Below are 22,744 nucleotides of genomic sequence, written 5' to 3' on the forward strand. Positions count from 1 at the left end.
ATATACAGGAAAGGTGGTGGTGATTAATTGGAAAGTGTGGGACCTGGGCGTGACGTAGATGGTATAGAATAAGGGGTGGATAGTGTCCTGGTTTCGGCTGGGATAGAGTTAATTTTCCTCCTAGTAGCTGGTACAGTGCTGTGGTTTGGATTTAGTATGAGAATAATGTTGATAACACACCAATGTTTTAGTTGTTGCTAAGCGGTGCTTACACTAGTCAAGGACTTTTCAGCTTCTTGTGCCCTGCCAGCGAGAAGCTGGGAGGGGGCACAGCCAGGACAGCTGACCCAAACTGGCCAAAGGGGTATTCCATACCATGTGACGTCATGCTCAGTATATAAACTGGAGGGAGTTGGCCGGGGGACGGTGATCGCTGCTTGGGGGCTGACTGGGCATCGGTTGGTGGGTGGTGAGCGGTTGCATCACCTCTTGGTTGGTTTTTTTTTCCTTCCCTTCCTGGGTTTTGTTCTACACCCCACCCCCCACCCCCGTTTTACTTTCCATTACAATTTATTATTACTGCTTCTGTTGTTGTTGTTATTTCAAGTATTAAACTGTTATTGTCTCAACTCATGGGTTTTCTCACTCTTACTCTTCCAATTCTCTCCTCCATCCCACCAGGGGGGTGAGTGGGAGGGTGAGCAAGTGGCTGTGTGGTGCTTGGTTGCTGCCTGGGGTTAAACCATGACAGTCAGCTAGTACAAATATTGTCAAACACCGAAGAGGAATTAATTTCAAGTTGTTGCATTTAAACTTTAGATGTTTTCTGAATTACTATGGTAAGCAGGAGCTCAATTTCCTAATTAAATTGTATAAATCTGGCCTTCAAGAGCTTCATTTAAAAGATTTATTTATTTATTTTAAAACTAGATCTGGCTCATGATAATCCAGTTTTGTGTATTAATGAGACACAACATAAGACAAATTATTTTAAGTTGTGGTAAGGGGGAGAGGAAGAAAAAAATAGTCCTTCAGAATGTCTTTGGAGAGTATCTTCCAAATTTTCTGAATATCCTTAGCTGCGTATTGGGCTGTGTGTGCAAGCATGTAGCCAGCAGCTGGAGGAAAGTGATTCTTCCCCTCTCTCTGGCACTTGAGACTGCATCTGATTTACTGTCTTCGGGGAGTCCCCAATACAAGAAAGACATTGATGTACTGGAGTGAGTCCAACAGATGGCCACCAAGATAGGTAGGGGCTGAACTACATGACTTAGAAGGCGAGGCTGACTGGATTTCTTCAGCCTTAAGAAGAGAAGGCAAAGGGAAGATCTTGCTGATGCCTACAACAACCTAATGGGAGGGTGATAGGGAAAACAGAGCTGCAGTATGAAGGCAGGGGACAACAGACACAAATTGGAACATGAGATATTCCAGTAAGATATGAAAGAAACACTTTATGCCATGAGGGTAGTCAAACACTGGAATGCGTTGACCAGAGAGGTTGATTAAAAGACAATTTTCTAAATACTAGTAAGCCCCTCTCATAAAACAATTTTTCAGTATTTGAATGAATTTTGGTTAGTAGGCCATGATGCCCTCTACAATTTTGTTACAGTTGCTATAGAGTACTCTCAAGCATCTTCTGGAAAACGTCTATGGGCAGCTGTTCATTAGTTTGTACAGAAATAATTGAGTTGATGCTTGATAGAACAAACCAAATTTTGAAAATGTCTGGTGAAAGCCTATTAGAGATACCCAGCTATGTTTGTCAGATAAGGTATGATTAACTTGTATGGCATGTTTAATTGGAATAGTAAAGAGTTGTAAAATAGATAGTATATTTTATTATTCCAGTTGGAAAAAAACTCCAAATAAGGGCTTGTATTCCCCAAAGTATCACACCTTAAATGTGTATTGGTCAATAAAAGTAATTCTCTTTGTGTAAGGACTTTGCCTTGCTTCTATCTATAGACTGTAGTAGCTAGAGTAACACTTATGAAATCTTTAAAAGCATTTTTTTCACCCTTGAGCTGTCTAACACTTTCAGAGTTCCTGTCATTATGGGGACTGGAGAAATCTAGGAATTTATTATAAAATGGTATTTTTGTCCTTTAATTTCAAGGGAAGTTATCCAAGATAGTCAGTATAGCTGGAGAGAATAAAAATTAAAAGGATTCTGTGCCATCTCTAATAGCAGTTGTTGGTCGTCTCTCCTGATTGCCTGCAATTCTGGGGTGAGATCCTCTTCATTTATGGGTTTTTTTTTTTGGTTGGTGTTTGGTTTTTTTTTTCCTTTTATTTTTTTTTCCCCTGGCCTTACCCTGAAGGAGAGCAGTGTTGAGATACAGGAAATCCATCAGGGCATGGTATAGTGGAGAACACAGCTGATACTTCAGATAGGCATAGGGTTAGAGTGGTTACAGTAAGGCTGAAGGGGGAATAACACCTTTTGCTGATACTTGGTTCTATTTGGGACATTCCTCTGAATCAAGAACAAGTCCAGAAGAGCTGTGGTTTTCTTGACTTCTGCATCCCCTCCCAACTTTTCCAGTGTGGAGCTGTGCCTAGGAACTTACTGTTAGTCAAAATTGCACTGGAGTTTTCTATGCATAATAGGTAATCATAGTCAGGTTTTCTTTGTGGATTCCCGTATTTCAAAGTGATAGATTTCTTTGCTAAAGCTTGTTTTCATTTCATTACAACACTAGCAATGTTAAAGGCTTACTTTTCTGGGGGACTTAGGTTATTGAATTTCTTTGGCTTAATAGTCAGATAACATACCTGTTTTCTACTGAATGTGCTCTTTTCAGCTTTATATGGGAATGATATGGATGTATTTTTGTTAATTATATTCTCACTGGGAGCTGCAAATACAGGTCAGACTGAACTTATGTTGATACTTGTTTGAACTGGCTAACTTGGAAATTATAATTTCTTTTTTGTCTTTAAAAATATGATTTTGTTTACTGTGATACTTTTGACCCAAAGTGTAAATAGTATCTCCTGTTATTTCCCTGGGATGCATTTTTGGAGCTTAATATATTTTGTATTGCAACTGATGAGAAGCAATATGTTGTCTATATGTATTATTTGTGTTTAATGGACAGGACCCCATGACAGTGTCAGCAAATATTTAAGATCAGAGGAACAGAGCACTTCAGTGGTACTCTGCAAGCAGTCGGAGAGAATATTTGCACTCATGAGATGGATAAAAGAGTGTCTGAGACTGTATTAGACTGAAAAGACGGTTGCTGGAGAAAAGAGCTAAAGGTCCAAAATTCAAATGAAAGGATATTTTAACTGTTGATAATATGGAATTTTTGGTAGGATACAGGACAAACAAATTTTCTTCTTTTCAAATTACTGTGTTTGAGCAGATACTGATACCTTAATGTGGCTGGTTTTAATTGAATTTTAGAATGGATTTTAGGCTCCTTTTTATAAAGACAGAGTTCTATAGCTGGTCTACATATATAAGAAAATGGATCTACTGAATTATTTGCTGCTGTTATAAACATTTGGTCTTTACTATTTTTTTACCTAAAGTTTCCAAATCTCCTCTTTAAGGGAAAGAGTTTGGATTTTCCCTTGTCGTATAAGGCTCTAATCTCTTGAACTTTAACATATTTCTCTATTTATAGAGAATCATCATCTATATGATGATCTATATGACAAGGCATACATGGGTTGACTACCATTGAGGTTTATTTGATGATGGTCTTGGAAAGTGTCAGAAAGAGAATTGACTTCAAAACATCTCTGCCACTCAAACTAAGGATTTGTAAAATGGTTTTGGAACTTTGTTCTTTCGCAGTTTAATTCATAATAGTGATGTTAAACACTGTTGGTGTTTATAATCTGAAATTTTCTTAAACTGTGCAGAAAGCAAAAGATGGACACTAGGAATCTAATCTCTTTTTCACTGTGTTAGCAATGTATATAGCTTCCTTATGAAAACGCTACCATTGTTTTTTCAGTTTGTTTGTATCTGAACACCAATTATAACAGCCTTTAAAATTCTTCTATGACATTAACAGTTCACTTCAAAACATATTTGTTTAATTGCTTGCAAATAAAAGACTTTTAAAGTGTGTATTTGGGTTCAAGGTAGGAAATTCCAAAATAGAAGCCCAAAGCAAGTTGTCAGGGCTGCTTGATAGACAGAAAGTTATTTCAGAGTGTAAATTGTGAATGTGTGAGGGCGTTTTCTTTAGGAGTTGTGTGTCTGAATTTACTGTAGTCGTATTTCAAAGGTATTAATGAGATACTGAATCACTTCTATGTTGACAAATGAACATTTTTTTATTTTCCCCTGTGGATTTTTTTAAGTTCTACTAAGCATCAGAAAGTTTGTTTGGAAAATTAGTAAGAAGCAGCTACAAATGTGAGATAAACCTACATTTTAAAAAATTGTACGTGGAATCAAAATTAGATATGAAACCCCCAACCATATATATTTATTCCTCTTGAGTGCTAGGTCAAGCTTAAATCTTATGTAAGGTCATTTTGACTAGTAGGATGATGGAAGTGGACTGGTAGGTGGTAAACATTAAAATTGTTGGCAGGAAAAAGGAGAGTAAGAAATGAGAAAGCCTTGAACTTTCCGTTATCTAGATGGCTTGGAAATGACAAAACATATTGCATAACTGTTTATATGGAGAAAATACACTCTGAATCTAGTCCCAGTGATAGCACTTCACAGAGGTTGCATTTCCCTTGCTCCATGGATTGTAAGAAACAGTTCTGGTAGTTGTTATCGAAGCGGCTGGTTGCAGGTACCGATTTATCCCTGTCAAAATAGGTAAGAATTACCTGAGCTACTGGTGTAACACTTTTCTAAATATTATGACCCTGTAGGTTCTAAGATGCAGTTACTGTAAAGTTACAAAATAGTTTGTGTTCTGCAAGTCACAGTCTTGTCTTAGTTTTGTGTTCTGTCTTCTGGGATGACTTAGAACAAGGCAAAGGCTTGCACAGTTGCCAGATAGAAGTGTCTTAAATTACTTAGAGGAGGAAGAGTTGTGTTGTTAAAATCTTGGAGAATTAATTGTAAATCTGATCCTATCGGGGGAATATGAAATGTTCACTGCTAGGTGTAGAGCTCTGATGGACATCTTTGTAATACGACAAAATCCTGGATACCTCTGTGTATTTTGTAACACAACAGTTCTTCGCTTAGCAGTGTTGCAAATGTAAGTGCCGTTGAATTTTACCAAAAAAGTAGGTTTAAGGCTTGTGACTTTTTTGCCTGTGACTTTTCAGTTTAATTTCTAGGAGAGGAGTCTTCCCTCTTTCTCACCTTTCAGTTTCACTTTGTATTTAAATTTTCAAATAAAACTCCTTTTACCTTTCAATAATTGATGAAATGTACTTTAGTGTGCATGTTTATTGTTTAACTTTATTTACTATTTCAAATATTCTATACAATTTCTTTATAGAAACGATTACAAAAAGAACTATTGGCATTGCAAAATGATCCACCTCCAGGAATGACTCTAAATGAAAAGAGTGTACAAAACTCAATTACTCAGTAAGTATATATATACTATTTTATTTTTGCTATCAAGCTGAAAAATGTAAGCAATGAGAAGTCTTCTGCGTGCCACTTCCACCACTTATTCCAAGTAACATTCTGAATTTTTGCTTTTAGTCTAGGGAGTGAAACGTTGTTCTACTTAATGAGTATATTGCAGTAACATGCTGAACACTCAGGAACTGGATAGTGAATTCATTAAATTTTTATTAGACATTTTACCATCTAACAAAATGTCAGTTGGTGAAAGCTTCTGCATATTTTAGAATAAAATAATTTAACAATCTCTCATAGCTACTAACCTCTGAAACCCCTCTAAATTTACTGAAATAATGGAGTAGGTGGTTTAGTTTCTGCATTATTTGTGGTGAGTATATTTTGTAGCTGTTAATTTCCATTACCTTCTTTCTCTAAAGCAAGTGGGGGAAGCTTCTTAAAGAGCAAAGTTACAGGAAGTAACAAGAGAAAGTACATTTCTTTGCACCTTCCTCCCTGCTGTAGTTTTTTCTGTGATTAGCAAAGCAGAAAGAGAAACATGGTTAAATATTCTGTGTTCTGTCCATTGAAATGGACAGACGTTGTTCCTGGTATTTAAACTATTTTTTTAATTGACTGAAATTCAAAAGATTTAGACTGTGCTGACATTTCTTTTAGATAATTTTCTTAGTTTAGTTTTAGAGAAATGTTAAAAAATTATTAGCGGATGTAAACGTTTATAAAAGTATGAATCTCAGGCTATATGTTCTGGACTATATTACTGATTGATGGATCAATTTGAAAACATAACATAGAGCTGACTTCTGATGTTGCTTCACATCTGCATTTTTGGTGGTGGCACTCAGACCATGTTACATGAGGCTTTTCTGAGCCATGTATATGCTGAGTTAATCACTGTTATTGCTTTTTAAATGATGCTGGTTTTTGTGGCAGTTCATGCAGATGAACATGACTAAAACAAATTGAAATAGCACTTTCCAGAATTTGGTACAAGTAATAATAAACTGCTGTACAACTGCTGAATTACAGCTTGTGTTTCTTGCTTTACTTTGGGTTTTCTTTGGGAAGCAAAATACTTAAATTTTCTGAAAAAAGGACTCAAACGAATATTGCAAGTGTTTTTCACTCATTTAAACAGAAAACAGCTATTGAGTGAAAGTTTACAGCAGATGAAGAGATGGAAAAGGAAGAAAAATTCTTGGGTTTTTTTTTTCAGTTTGTGGATTTCCATTTTTCTTAGGATGTCTCTGTTCCCAGAGTACTACCTCGTTATTTTTGTCTGTTATGTACAATTTGTATACCTTTCAATACCTTACACATAAAAACTTCCTGTTTACTGTCATGCTAGATTTTGGAATTGTCACTGTTTAAGAAGCTTTCTGTCACAAGTAATGTCGTATTTTTTCTTTTTGAGGGTTTTTGATGTGAAGTAGCATGTTCTGAGTTCATTAATCAAGTTAGGGTTTGAACTGGTGCAGTAAAGATTTGTGTAGCAGTACTAGCTTGGTTTTGAAAGATGTTGAATAAAATAATTGGATGCCATGATGTAACTGGGTCATTTGAAATGTTAAGCAATCATCTATTTTAAATACACAAGGATTAGAAATTTGAGATGGCCAAACTGTAAAGCACACAGGAAAGATGGGTTCTAGTGATTCCTTGACCATAAAAGGAGCAGTGTCCAGGCAGAGTTATCTTCTGCTTAGTAAATGAAACTATTTTAAAAACTTGAAAGTGAAGGTTCTGGATCACAAGGACCAATAAAGCTGAAGAGTATTGGTGCAGCATGTGTATAAATGTAAAAGCAGAAGGCATAAGAAGAGATAAGTGGTCTGGAGCACAGATAGATTAAATTGAAGGAGTCTTCACAAAATTAAAATACGGAACACTAGTACAGCCATCATCATGCTACTGTTGAAGATGCATTCCTCCTGAAGAGTGTGACAGCTGGCAGTTCAGTAGAGAAGCAATTTTTCTCAAAATAAAAAAAAAAGAGTAATAGAGGGGAAGATAAAACGTGCACGGCTTAAATACACGGGGAGAGTGTATATGACAGGAGGATGGAGGGGTTGGGAATAGGATGATCAGACTGTCAGCTGGAGGAGTTGTTGACTTTTCTGTACACACTGCTGTTCTGAAAAATCTCAGTTGCCTCACTTGAGTCTAATGTAAATCTTATCTGAGCATTTTTGTAGTCTCTGGCTGAATCTTTACCTTATTGTATTGCGCAAATGTGTAAAACTCAATCAAGGGTGAAAGACAAAAATGGGGAAGTGATGCCGCAAAGAATGGTATTAAGTGATCAACAGCAGAGCTCCAAAATGACAGAAGTTAGATAGCAGAGTGTTGCTGTATGTGTTGAAGAAAATGCAAAGCATCTATTTTTGACTGGATTAAAAAAACCCCAACAACCCAACCCAAAACCACCACCAACAAAAACCCCACACCCAACACTCCCCACCCCCTCCAACTCCACCTGTCAGTTACTTCCATGTTATTATGATGGAAGGACCAGAAGCAGAGGAAAAAGAATACTGTAAATGTTGAGGTGTTTTCTTTGTTACTGTTGCAAAGCATCTTTTTTGTTTTGTTTTGTTTTTAATTTTCTGTGACCTTTTCCTTTTTATAGTATTAACTTTTTCAGTTTTGGTTCCATTACCTGCCAGGTTATATACCATTTAATTTCTGAGTTTTTCACAGGTGTCAGTGCAAGAGGAACATTGCTTTTCCCCCTTGGATACAGATTTTTGTTTAATAAATGGCATTGATAATTTCCTTGACAGAAAAGAAAAACAACATGAAAGAGAATGTGTACTAGTTTGTTTTCTTCCAAGCCTGTTTTTGTGTAGGAATAAACTTTGGAACAGGTCTTTTGTTTCAACTTTGTTTTCTCACATTAACAGTCATTTTATTGGGAACTGATGGGTCTTTGTTGAGTTCAAGTCGTAATTACTTGTATAATTTGCAGCACTATATTAATGCCTGTATGTAAAATACCAAGCTTGTTTCTTTCAAATGTAGGCTTGATGTGTTATTTACTTTTGTGATAGTTATGATACTAATGGAGAGTTTAGAAGATTTGGCTGCGATTTGTAATTGATTTGATGAATCCTGTGCTTCAGGAGTAAAATTACAATTTGTCAGTCCACAATACTAAAAATTTTTTCCCCATTCCTTAGGTGGATTGTAGACATGGAAGGTGCTCCAGGAACACTATATGAAGGGGAGAAATTTCAGCTTCTATTTAAGTTCAGTAGTCGGTATCCTTTTGATTCGCCTCAGGTAACTGCTTTCTTACTTCTTGCTTAATGCTACCTTTAGCTTATAGCTGCATGACACATGCTGAGTATTGGTATCATCCACATATCCTGATGTGAGGTTTAGTTACTTTAATTTGTATTAAACACATTGTGCAGTTACCTTTCCTTTTAAAAATGATTCTGCAGTGAGATATAGTGCTGTGACAGTCTATGTGGCTTCATAGGAGATGAAAGAGCAGTGTAAACTGGAGGCTTCTTTGAGGTTGATATTCATATCTATGAAAGAGCAACACAGGGTAAAGTAGGAAGGTCCCCTTCACTGCAGCGTAGGAGTAGAGTAAACAACAAACTGCTCCTTCGTTCCCTCTCTTTTTGCTTCCAACTACTTTTTTTTTCAAGTTTGTTTTTAAGCCTCTTGCATCTTCTCTGCTGCCATTGTTAATACAGCTGGGGAAATACTGTGCTTGTGGTAGGGATTCTCGTAGACACGTGAAATCTTTATGAGAGCCCTGCAAGCCTAGTGGTTATAATTGAGGTGTGAGATACTGTATTGCCTTCATGGCAACGTAAAGAACTGAAGGGGCAGCAATACTACTAGGCTGCAGAATGAGCTCTGTATATCCATCCTTCCATTATCTGAGGGGAACGTTAAAAAATGTGGCTGGTAAGAGTAGTGTTTGGCTATCACCCCCACTCTTATGAAAAAGGAAGAAGAAAACCAGGAGTGCCTTAGTTCTTGTCGTGTCTGTTTCAGCTCAAAGTTCCAAGAGTGTTCTCTGACACTTTTCTCATTGGTGTTGAAACTGAAGCACAGAGCTGTGAGAGACACTTAAACCATAAACATTACATATGTTTAGGTACCATGGTAAAAACTAGAATGTTGACTTTTCAGTCTTAGGTTTTAAGGAATAAACTGGCTACCTGTACTTTTGCAGCCCATCAGGTTTGCAGCGAACTACTCATAGGCAACCCACAGGAGAGTAGCCACTTTTATTTGGTTCCAAGTAGATGCTGTTTGTACTCATTACTCAACCTGTGTGTGTGGCTCTGCAATTTATTGTAAACCAGCAAATTAGATCCGTACATGTACACTGATTTTTAGCACAGAAAACAATAAGAATTTAAGTACTGGATACTTGATTGTTGTAGATGGCTAGAGTTTCCGTTATAAAAACACTGCTGTGCTGTAAGTTCATTCTATATTACAAACCTCTGGGTCATAATTCTCTCCTGCAAATCTACTTACTGTGAATTGACAGTTTACACTTCTGCTGCTTAATCACTTGGTTGTTTTCTGCCTTTAAATGTATGTTGTCTATCATAGTGTGCATGCTTTTACTTACCTAGTATGCCTAGTTCTGGTTTTCCTATAAAAGGAAGACATTAGTTAGAGGTGAAATACATTACTGGATTATGAAGGTAAGCTCTTCAATGCTTAAGAAATATCAGTTTAAAGACCCTATGAAGGATCATTCTGCACCCAGTTTTTCTGCTGCTTCAGAAACCTATCTGCCATTTAGGTTAAGCTTTCTGATTTCGGTTTCCTATATGATGAAGGTGTAGCTTCTTTCTTGTAGTCAGTGATGAGGTGGGTGTGTTGTATACATATTTGTACACATACATAAGTGTTTCCTAAGTCATATAGACATAAGAGGCTTCTGGGTATTATGGTTATGCGTGGTAGAGATTTATTATGTCATTGCATAAAGGATGGCAGTGGTTATGTTGGATAAGGAGCTCAGGAGGATAATGCTGCTACGAAGGTTTCACTTTTACTCCATTTCCATTGGTCCTGAGCCAACTATGTGTTTGACAAAAACTTGATATAAGAGCAGTAGTTGTTAGAATTGCTTTTCTAACCTTTTTTTGACTGTGATACTATCTTTTAATAGAGAGGAGTTAAGGTTCTAAATGCTATTCTTCTGTATTCATCCATGTCAAATAAAGACATATTCCATTTGAAATAATGATCTAAAAATATTTCCTATACGGTAACATACTTCGGTTGTACAAGTCCTTTATTTTATAGTTAATAGGATTGATGCATTTTACTCTCTATGCTGGAACCTGGATGAGTTGTCCAGAACTTAATTTCTATTGTGTCCAGGGTTATAGAAATACTCATTTGTGAATCACATTGTGTTTCCTGGTGTATAACATTGTGGCTTATGAAGCCATTAAAATCCAGTGTTTTGGCTAGGCAACTGTATTCCGTAGGACATAAAAGACTGAGGCTGCAAGATATAAAAAATTCAGTTTGATGTCTTTACACTGCTACCTTTGCATTTTTCTAGAAAAATGCATAGAAAAAACCCTACATTTAACCATTTATTCAACTTCATCTTCACTAGCTATTTAGGCTTCCGTTGTTTTATTTTACATTTCAATTAACAGCTTCCAAAAATGAATGAACCTAACATGGTAAAGTGTAATATTTAGTGTAAGTGAAAGTGGCAGAACCGCTTCTTAAATAAGATATTATTGTTTTCCCAAAAGCAACACAGTCTTACTGAAAATGTGGACAATAAATTACAATTATGTTTGTTCTTTTTTTTCTTAGGTCATGTTTACTGGAGACAATATTCCTGTTCATCCTCATGTTTATAGCAATGGTCATATCTGTTTATCCATTCTAACAGAAGACTGGTCTCCAGCTCTCTCAGTGCAATCTGTTTGTCTTAGCATTATTAGCATGCTTTCCAGCTGCAAAGAAAAGGTATGGGTTTTTTTAGCACTGTTGGAGTAGAATAAGTAAAAGTTAATAGTTTTCTACTTTGCAAAGTGAGATTTTCATTTCTCAAATTCTAAAATAGGCAAAACTACTATATCTACATTTCTACTACTGAAAAAATACTAAGCTAGAACTGCAAAATAAACAGTGCAGTAGGTACTTTGTAACTGTTTTCATGGTAACCTGCTCATATATAATTATTGGAAAAGAGGAGTGAATGGAACCCTTCTAGTTGTACTAATTGTGAAGTTCAGTCACATTTTAGGACAATTATTTGTAAATTGATTCTGTCTCTAAAGGCAGTGAAAAATGACTATTGAAATGTCTTTAGTGCAGGTGTTTGTAAGGCTTTGCAGCTGTACTATTTCAGTGATCTTGATCATTGTCATTTCAGGAAAGTAAATGGTGCTAAGCTGCTTTTTTGGTCGTAGGTGACTGGCACTGATACCTTAGACCTTTTTTGTAAAGAGACTACCCTTTTACTCTTGACTATTTCTTTCGCAGTGGAATATCTGTGGAAGTTAGATGTGGTCAGAGCTTGTACTGCTATCCAAATATGCCTATTTATGTCACATCCTAGTCAGTCCTGGTCATGTGTATGTGGTAGAAAAACCCCCAAAATGGCTTGGTATTGTATCCTATGACTTCGGTTTTGCATAATGATGACACTTAAGAAGAGAGCTGAAGAATATGAAGTATTGATCTGATAGAGATATTTGTTTAAGTTCATTTTTTCACCCACTCCAAGCTTGAGACTTACGGATGTGAATTGGATCTTATATATCAGAATTAGATTCCAAACTGCAAAGGAATTTTTTTTTTTAAAAGAGCTGTTCCTTTCTTGTGGGTTGTTTTCTTTCTTTTTATTTATTTCTCCCCATCTATCTCCAAACTGTTTGGTATTTTTCATTAATTTTCTGCTTGGAGTATCTCCAGTAAGAATTGTTACCTGGATCCTTAAGAGATTTTTCTTGACAAAGGTCTAGCCCTGCCTGTTACCTCATTTTCACTGCATTCACGTGGTAGCCTTTCATAAGCTTATTAAATAGCTCATGTATTACAATATGAGGATTGTTTGATTATTTGTAGGTCTTTTCTTCTGTTGCAGAGGCGACCTCCAGATAACTCATTTTATGTAAGAACGTGTAACAAGAATCCAAAGAAAACAAAATGGTGGTATCATGGTAAGTATTTAACTAGGATCAGGAATTTTGAATTTTTTTTCAGGCCGAAGGCAATTAAAATGTAGAAAAGTAGGATAAATGCATTCAAAGCCTTAAACTCTTTTTTTTTAAATTTCAAAAAGTTACTAAAATCCTGTTTCTTTGGTACTCTGCTGTGATTTTTTTATATCGCATTTTAATAATTCCTGATGGAAATTTAAAGAGCACAGATTTATATGTTTTAAATTGTAGGATTGAATTTGAATGAAAGTTCTTGTAAACTGTATTAGTCCATGGCAAGTCTTAAGTTTGGGGTTGGGGAAGGTCCATAATGAAACTAGGTTTAGCTCTAAACCCAGGGATTTTTGTTGTTGTTGGTAATGCTTTAAGAGCTTTTATGGCAATTAAAAGATGCCTATATGTATGTAAACAGCTATATGTTTTAATAGATTTCCACTGTTAATCAGAATTTCCAGTGTGGGACAGTTGGCTGACTTAAAGGCTCTTAAGAACTAATAGTCAGTAATATAGTAATAAGATTCTACGTGTACATGGTAACAAAAATACCATGCTAAAATTGCTACGTATAGTACTATAGTGTCTGCAGTGCTAGTGTTGTGTTGTTTTGGTTTGGGTTTTTTTGTTTGGTTGTTTTTTTTCTTTCCATGTGCTCTCTATCTGACTTTACACTGTGTGGTTTCTTTCTTCTGCCTCAACATTTGTCATCCTTTTCCCAGAGCTGGGGTTGGCTGTATGTGCTTGTCTTATGCACTCCATTGGTGAGGAAAGAAAGAAGGAGGGGGTAGAGACGGGCTATGCTTTTCTTCTCTCCTCTTTTGTTGGCCAATACTTTCTTTGCTTTCCCTAGGAAAATACTGTACAAATGGTGGTTATTGGAAGCCCATGTATTTTGGGAAGGGATGTGTTAGAGCAGGTAATGCTGTATGCTAGGGTGGTGCAGGAGAAGTTGATTCCATCACTACGTTTCACTGAAGGCTCCATCATAAGACATCCTGTTTTTCACTCCCCACCCCAGGACATGTTCTGTCCCCTACGTGAAATGAGGCCAGATCTTTTGAGACAGTGGGAGTTAATGACTGGAGAAGCAAATGCCAGAGCCTTCACCCTTAGATTCTTAAATGCCCGTGGATGCCTTACCAATAAAAATTTGGGAGTTTCATAATAGTTACTGAGACCCATGGGTTTTTGATGGTAACGTAACAGAATGAACTCTGTTTCTCATAATACTCTAATAGTATCTCTAAAACAAGGTGACTTCAGTTACAGTAAGAGGAGTGCTGTATGTCATGGGATTAAGAGGTATTTAAGAAACTCAGGACTGTTTATCGTGTGGTTTTACATTATGTTTTTAAAATTGACTCCAAGAATAATAATCCTATTGCCCGCAAGGCTGGGTTTTTCATCTTCACCAGATTATTCAGTAGTCACTTTCTCTTCTCTTTCTGTTTTTGCACTCCTGTAATGTGTTTGGTGCTTCTCCATTTCTAGTTTTGCTTTCTCTTTATTGGCAATTTTTGGAGAGTTTTTATTTACTATTTTTATTTTCACTTGCTAGTTATTTTTAAAGAGGAAGAAGTAAAGTTTCATTTATTGGCTTTATCTTGTGATTAAAATATGTTCTGTCTACTTTGAATTTGTACTAGAGTCTCGTTTTGATTCAGGAATGAAGTCTATCAAGGAGAACAGTCTGCAGATACTTCTTTGATTTCATAATCATAAAATTCAATTTGAGTTAAACAAGCAAAACACCAAATGAATATGAAAAGAAATGTGGGTTGTCTGACTCTGAAAGTTGCTATATAATTGTGGCTCAAAACCATCAAGCTGCTTATAGTCCACTGAACAAGTAATTTAATTACTTCAAAGTAATTACACAATGGCTGTTTTCTGAAAGTCAGAAAACCCTACCCCTCCTCAAATTCAGAGCAACCTAAAAACCAACCTGAGGCAAGAAAAAGCAAGTCAGTTCATTTAAATAACTCATACTGTTTTGCTTCATTATTTTTTCATTTGTTTTTTAACTTCCTTTTTAAGTACTAATTACAAAGGAGGTCATGATTAAAAGTTCATTGGGCTTTTTCCCCCCACCATTGAATTCTTACATTAAAAAATAAAACATGCCCTATGTCCATTGGACAAAATTTTTCTTAAATGCTAGAGGGTTTTTCCTTCAAGTTTTGCATGTCACTTGCTCCTTCGCTCAGTTACAAGTAATTTTGTTTCTCTTCTGTGGACATACAAGAAGACTGCCAAGGCATGATCTTTAAATTTTAAGTGTTTTCTTAATGGGTCTGAAGAAATGGTGGGTTACACTAAAGTGGGAAGTGTAGCTTGCCTGCTAATTTTAACCACCTCTCTCTGGAAAAGAACTGTCTTCAACCTCATGTACACCTGAAAAGATTTACAAGCCCTTGGAAAAGGTGATTCTGTCATCTTCATTTTCTGCTCCTGCTTCAACTAAAGTGTCACATATCTAATCTTGTGGTTGAACCACTTTGGGCTGGGTAAATTAGGGGAGAAAAACCAATCACAACTAAAAGAAAACCAGCTGTCCAAGGGTAACCACTGGGTGAAATAAATGCCAGTGCTAATACAAGAACATGTGGAGGGAAATGCAGAGTCGTTCTGCCCCTTCTGTTGTCAGCTAGCCATGGGACTGGCTTAGCTTTAATGTGAAATTGAATCCTTGTGTTTTGAAGAGAAAGGAGGGAGATTGTCATTACTTTAAACAGATGCCTTTGAAGGAAATTTTTTTTCCAGTAGGTGCCTGGAATTTATTTAGCTGGGAGCAAATAGTGCACGACTGGGAGCTGATGTAAAGCAAACCGATATGAACACAGAGGGATAAAGTGGCACTTTGAGATATATTCTGACATGTAAATGTGTGTCTCTGTGCATTTAGTTTATTACAGAGTTTTTAATCTCTCATTTCATCCCTGCCCCAACAAAGCAACTTATTCCATCAGCAGTGTTATGGACCCTTGTTTGCTGCAAACTGATGTCCTCGCAAGCCCTGTTTCAAAACTCCTGATCTTTGATAACTAAAAATATTTCTGGATTGTCTGCCCTACCCGACGTCTGGTTCAACTGTACATTGAATTTCATGCTGAATTTCAATCTGAGGGTTGATCGTGCTGTGTTAAAGACAGGAGGATCTTCCAGATACAGTTTTCTTGGGCATCCAGGCTGAAATTGGTTTCATAAAGCTGTTGCCTGTTTTTGGTGTTGCCAGGAGGTAGATTTTTGTGAAAAAAGAGGGCAATAGTGTTTGTTTTCAACCAGCACCTCCTTACTGCTTTTGTTTTTTGTTTTTTTTTAATTAGAAAGTGTTTTCTCTGGTATTTGGCCTAAGCTTTTAGTACACAGTTCAGATACCCCTTCTATCTCTCTTGCATCCTTGTCCAATCTTTTTTACATGTACAGTTTTTGTTTTTTACTCCCCTGTCAAAATGAAGTTTTTTTACATGTAATAGTATTGATGACATAATGTTTTCCAGTGAGAATGTAGAATTGTTTGCTGCTACTTTGTACATACTATATCTGTAAACAGTGAAAATACTGTTTATGAGGCTATGTTTTCTAGGTGTGTTACAAGTAAGTGCATTAAAAATAACCAGACAGTAAGTTTGCTTTCTGTTAACAAGCTTAATATTTACTGTTGCCAGATGCAAATATACTGCAGGTTGATGTGTGGAAGAGAAAGTTTCAAAGGGAGAGCTTTCACAGACAAATATTTATTTTAATATTGAGCATAACACAGAAAAGATTGGCATAGAATATTCTTCTTTTTTAGTATGTTCTGTCCAATCACAATGTCTAAAATTTAGTGAAAGTAAGTTATTTTCACGTTTAAGAATTTAGGATTACAGTAGTAACCTATTACTTTTGCATAATTCTGTCAGCTATAGTTCGTGTTGATTCTTGAGAAATAAATGAATATGCATACATGTATATGTATAAAGGGTTGAGAAAAGCCCATTCTGCCGGCTCTTATTGCTCTATATTCCTTATAAAAGGATTTCTCAATCTGATAACTGATGTGGACCTGCTGTACTTTAAGGGTGCAAAATGTTAAGCATATTTGGGCTTTCATTTTCCTAATGAGTGGCTTTCTAAATATTGAATGTAGAAATTACTGTCCTTTTAATGGAATATTTGCTACTACCAATATGCTTGGGGGTGTATGTATATTTTTGGAAGTTTTATGTTTGATATTCTCTTCTTCGTTTTTCCTGAGTCATTATTGAACAAAATTGCAGAATTATTCAATCGGTGTATTTCCGCTGCATGTTACTTTTCTGTCTATGCTAGGAATTGTTTCTGCATACAGCACCTTGCTAATTTGGATGTAGAATGTTTATATGTTTTCCATAAATACTCTTCTTTTATTTTAAAGATGACACATGTTGATGCCACCATTTTGTGATCCTCGTAGCAGAAGATAGTCCTACTGAGAAAATGAGCACTTTGATCATTCAGTCTTTGAACTTTAACCTTTGACTGGAAGTGACCTATAGGCAATGAAGACTACTTCCTTTGACTGCATTTTTACTAGTGTGCATTCTGGGCGCATGTTGATCGCTGGTTCAGTCCATGCAACTGACATGCTTTTATTAGTCATACAGTATTAATGCAGGTGTCCAGAAATGTCAGAATAATTCCATTATTTTTATTTTAAGCTTTTGGAAGAATTCCAGGTCTTCATATATTGTGCAATAACACTGAGCTCCTTGGCGGTTTTGGTGCATCCATTGCCGGCAATGGGAATTGTACGAGGGAAAGGTTTTGCTCCTGCCACAAAAAAGATTGATGCATGACAGACCTTATGAAAGTTTCGGATATATTTGGATTATAAGCAAGGGATCGACCATTACCTTAGAAGCCACCCCATTCTTTTATATTTGGATTCTATGCACTGTGATCACAAAACTAGCAGCATGAGTTAACATGCTTAGCTGAAGGACTGTAATAAGATCATTGCATATTTATTAAATTGTTTATCTGCTGTCAAATTGTTTTGACATGGAAGGTTTTTCAAGTGACATGGGCAGAGAGGTACAATGTTATCCCTATGGTGAAATAAAACTACTTTTTGTATATAGTTATTCATATCTCTGAAGCAAAGGTATGAGTAATTTAGGGTATGAGTGATTTAATCAAGAATTTATTTTGGAGATAGGAGAGGATGGCAGTGATATAACTGAACTTGCTGCAGTCCGTAATTGGGCTTGTAATTTGTACTTTAGAGCTTTTTCCAAATAGATTGCACACTGTTATTTCCTGCTAGCCATCAGCATGAGCCCTACTGCCTACACCAATATTTCATTTATTTATGTGTTTGAAAGCAATCCATATAACATTTTTTGTTTGCATTCACTGTTTCTTTTGTTGTTGTACGTCATGTTTGAATGTTACAAAACAATATTTTGATTGAAAAGCTTTGTCAGAAGATATTTTCATGTAAATTATTTCTTTATCTTGTAAGCATCATCTTGTCTTTTAATCCTGTACTATAAAAAGAAAAAAAAAATACATTTTTGACAGAGGCTTAATGTTTTGACAAAAAAGTGTGGACCTTCTTATTTAAGTTTAGACTAAAGTATATTTTCTTAACTTGCTTGTCCCACGCAGCCATACCAATTTTTTTTTTTCCATTTTACTTCACCAAAAAAGGGGAAAAAGCCTAAAATCAGATTGACATTTTTCTATGGAGCAACATTTATTGAAATAATAGATAGTTGTTCTCACCACTCTGTAATATTTTGATACTGCAATTAGGTTGTCTTTTTAGGAAGCACTTTTATAAACTTAATACCTTTACACATATGCAAAATTTCTATAACTTTTTTTACTGTTGCCTTACTGTTGCACTCAAAAAAAAAAAAAAATTCAAGTGATTAATGCATGAATGTCTAAATCAAGTAACTACTTGATTTAAAACCAAACAAGCAAAAGCCAAAAAAAACCCCAAAAAACCAACCCAGAATGAATAACTACAATAGCAAACAGAAAATTGGCTGAAAATACTGATTTTTTTTTCTTACTGCTGTATGATAACTGACAAGTTTTATAGCCTTGTACGTACTTCTCTGTTACCTGATGTTTAAAACATTAAAAAAAAAAAGTATAGATGCTTAACTCAGGGTGGGTAGAGTTCAGGTCTATTTGCTTCAGATAAGTATTTTGTATGGCAACTGAATTATGGATATTGCCAGTGAAGTGAGGCTACAATATACTTCAGGAACTGCTATTTTTTCTACTGTATTGAAAATATCTCTTGGCCTTTAAAACTCAATGGCAAAATCTAGCTTTGGATATAAATCTGATATGTGTGTGTGTGTATATACTTTCACAATGAGCCTTTGAAACATAGAATTCAATTTATTTTAAGAGCCAAAAATAATCATTTTAAGCAAATGAAATAGTTCTGTTCCTAACTTTTTTTGTTTAGCGAAATTTTATTGTTGTGAGTTAATCAAACTGGTTATTTTTGGAAATGGTTCATATGAAAGAGCAGTAATCCGATACTTAATCTGTATATTCATGTTAACTGCTCTATTGATGGAAAGGATTGACGCATCTTTGAGAAATTCACGTATGAATGGTTCACATAATGGATCCTATCAAATCCACAGGAAAAGAGACCTTATTGTGACACAAGGTAATGTCTCTGAAGAAATGGTTCAAGTACATCTTCTCAGATTCATGTATCTTTTCATATGGTGGCTTGCCATACTACAATACATGGTTTCAGAGAAGCTTTATGACATACTGTATGTATTTTGTTGAAGATGTGCATTTTAGTGCAAAGCATTATACTTTTTATTGACCTATGCTATCACATGGACTACAATGAAGTTAAATAACCAAATTTATGCTGCTCTTTAATAACCTCCCCTATAATATACTTAGATCAAAAAAATGCAAGGTAGATTAGAAGAGAATGTACCTCAGGTCTTTTAGTTTACAGTAGAAATGCCTCCATTGGTTCTCTTGTAGATCTGTTGGTAAGTTCACCTATATACAGAGGGCCAAGACAAAGCCTATATACCACTCAAGCCCTCAAAATAATGCAACTATTCTGACAATGCTATGATGTGCTGAAACAGGGCTTGAATTAGATGAAGGTGGTGCCATCCTTTCCATAGGGTGACCCTGTGTATGTAACTTTCACTTGGAATTTCTCACATGAAATGGTTACAGAATTGGCTTGAAACGATCTTGCTTTTATTTTGTGTCAATGTTCATGTTGTTAAACACTTTGTTTTGTGTTTAGTGTCTTTATACTATAACACAATAAATTCTTGTTTTAAAATAGATTACTACCCTTGAATGGAAATACGTGTGGACCTTTTCATGGTGGAGTGCAGAAGCACTGTTCCTTACATTCAGCTGCTCTTGAGACAAAGCTGTTAGTAATTCCAAAATGCTGTGATGGATATCAAGGGACAGATTTGGGTAATAGTGAGGTGTCTCCTCTTTTCTCCAGAGAGTATCTGTTGTAACAGCTGAAGGAAGTAGTTTCTTAAAAAAAAAAACAAAAACAAAACAACAAAACACTAAGATGTGGTGCTTTCATTTCTCATAGGTGATCAAATAGTTCCTTATCATGGTTCTTTGCCGTTTGACAAACACTTCAAATATTGAATGAGGAGTTTCAGGTCCAGGATTTTCGTTTGCTTGCAGTTGTGGGAAGAGAGTTTCTGTCATTTTGTTAGCATATGTCAGGACTGTTAAATGAAACTTCTGCTGCCTCATATCAATAATTCCTTTCAGTTTTGTACAATTTTTTATTCAAGAGATGATGGCTTCTGTTTCGGAAAAAGTAAGGTACTTTCTTGATACCTAAGAACCTATTTTTGTGAAAAAGTAAGTTTCTTAATTCATATATCGTATGTTATGAATACTGATCTGGATGTTTGATTTTTAGTTATTACTTTATTTGAAAGTCTGACAAAATATAGTTCACATCTAAGGTTTTAAAGTTACGGTCTAAGGAGATCATAAAATTCCCATGTCAGTAATTAAATTTTAAAGAACAGATTAAATGTCTGTAAGGAAAGGTTTTAAATATAATTGATAATAAGACTTCCCAGTCCTGTTCTCAGTGATTTTTTTTTTTAATATATATATATAAATATTTATTAAAATGAATGATGTTTTAAAAACAGAGGGGAAAAACCACCTGTGGTGCTTGTTTCTTAGAAGATGTCCTGTTGATATTAAAAGCTTTGCGGTAGCGCAGCTGTATAATTTCTAGCTTTTTTGGGGGGAAGCCAGTATAGTTTTTGTCTCCTCTGGTAAAGCAGTTCGGCATTATGATGTGCTTGCACACTCACAAATCCTGATCATTCTAAAAAAAATAGGTTTGAACGAACTTGCTTTTAAAACCAGTTAGTTTTAATCCAAATCACTCAATCCGGTTTGGATTTGCTCTCATATGCAGTGGTATATGAACAGTTGAGTGTTGAACTGGATAAGGGGAATTAAGCTGTGTTAGTGATACTCCATCTTCAGCTGCAGCTACACAGCAGGGTAGGAAAAGAGACTTGGGATTTGGTTTGTGTGCAGGTACTTGTTGGCCTATTGTTTCCAGAACTTCTGTGAACTTTCCAAACCATCAGGCGTTAAAATACCTTAATGAAATTGGAAGAGTAGAAATACCATGAGCCTTCTTTTACTATATTAAAATATAATTCAGAAATACTTTCATTTCATTTTACTGATAGTAGCAATGCAGGATATTCTGTTGACTTGCCTTTTTTTTTTTTCCCCTCCAGATTTTAAGTACTTTTAAAAGCAGCGTTTGGGTGGTTTTGAGCAGTTGATTCAACTTAAGAAATTCTCTCTGGAGCTACTTAAAGCGAGGGTTTTTTAGATTACAAAGCAAGAGCATTTTCAGTAACTTTGTAGTTCCAAACTAATTGCTGTCATGAAGCGGCTTCTTAGAAACCTGTGTGGGTTTCATTCAGATAATTATTTTGTATTTAAAAAACAAAAACTAAATGCAAAATCAATTGATCATGCAGTGTATGATATCGGTGCAGAGATCAGATTTATAAGCCTGTGTCCACAGTCTTTTTAGTATAATACTCCATAGGAGCTCTTAAGGTGTATGTCAGTGATTGTAGGTTAGATTGTATTTAACCCCCTTCAGTTTACATACATGCTATGTCTTTTGAAGTGTCATTTTTCTCTTGACTTCTGCTGGTGAAAGAGCTGCTTACAAGAGACTCTACTTTTCTGGAATAAGAATTCAACGAAGAACTGAAAACCATAATGATAGCCTCAAAGAAACATGCTACAATCTGAAATCCTGTAATACTGACCACAGTTGCTTCCCTCATGCTGGTCTGTCTTTTGGTATTTAAAATCTCCATGATAAGACCTTAAAACTTCTGTCTTGTCTTCAGCAGGTGGGAACCTATTCTCTTGGAGCCCTTTGGAGTGCTTTCTGCCAAGTAGGTCAGGGTTAAATTTGTTCAGATGAACATCCTGGGCCCTTTCTCTTCCCAGGACTACAATATTATCTGGATGGTGCTAATGCACTTCTCCAGGGCATTTTATCCTTAGAGATGAAATCAAGCAGGGTTCCTGCTATTCAATATCTTCTCTGAGTTTACTGCCACTTAGAAAAGGAGGAATTTGTACTCCTTCTTCCTTTCCAGCCTCATGATTCACGTTCCTACCTTGCATCTAGCTTTATTGTCTGAGTCTGCCAGTAGGAAACCGACTTGAGAAGAAAAAGTGAAAATCTTCTCAGTTAGCAAATTGAATCAGCTTGCTGCATAATGAAGAGTTTCGGAGCTAGTGCAAGAAATGGAAAGGATTGTGCAGTTGGGGTTTGAGAGGTGATGGCTGAAACCTGATTCATATCTTTAGACTTTTCTGCATAATGTAAAGTACTAGAAACCTTGTTTTATGCAGAAGCTGTTACGTGCTATGAGAAGCCTGAGAGCTGGAGATCTGGACTGCCTATGACAATCTATGGCAGGGGTTCTCCTATCTGTTGTAACTCTGTTTTCTAGTAAAAATTCTGTTGTCGTTCCAAAGCCTTCTAGTGATCTGTTACCTCTCAATTTAGATGCCTTGAGTTTCA

At 35.9% G+C, this 22,744-nt stretch overlaps 1 protein-coding gene across 2 annotated transcripts in view; it reads left to right on the plus strand.

Annotated features, from left to right (window-relative positions):
- The window catches only part of UBE2W (ubiquitin conjugating enzyme E2 W (putative)), a 26,818-nt gene extending 8,061 nt beyond the window's left edge, over window positions 1-18,757 (plus strand). The window contains exons 3-7 of one of the 2 annotated variants that reach the window (XR_002086107.1): window positions 5,379-5,470; window positions 8,650-8,752; window positions 11,291-11,446; window positions 12,551-12,645; window positions 17,042-18,757. Coding sequence is in view for 1 of the 2 variants with exons in the window: in XM_009272646.1 (XP_009270921.1) it covers window positions 5,379-5,470; window positions 8,650-8,752; window positions 11,291-11,446; window positions 12,570-12,645; window positions 17,042-17,055 (441 nt within the window). In the remaining variant the exon portion in view is untranslated. The remainder of the gene's footprint in view (window positions 1-5,378; window positions 5,471-8,649; window positions 8,753-11,290; window positions 11,447-12,550; window positions 12,646-17,041) is intronic. The other variant, XM_009272646.1, reaches the window with a different exon arrangement.
- Window positions 18,758-22,744: the final 3,987 nt, after the last annotated feature.

This window comes from Aptenodytes forsteri, unplaced genomic scaffold, assembly GCF_000699145.1.
Source record: "Aptenodytes forsteri isolate BGI_AS27 unplaced genomic scaffold, ASM69914v1 Scaffold62, whole genome shotgun sequence".
In the NCBI taxonomy this organism is placed as follows: Eukaryota; Metazoa; Chordata; class Aves; order Sphenisciformes; family Spheniscidae; genus Aptenodytes; species Aptenodytes forsteri.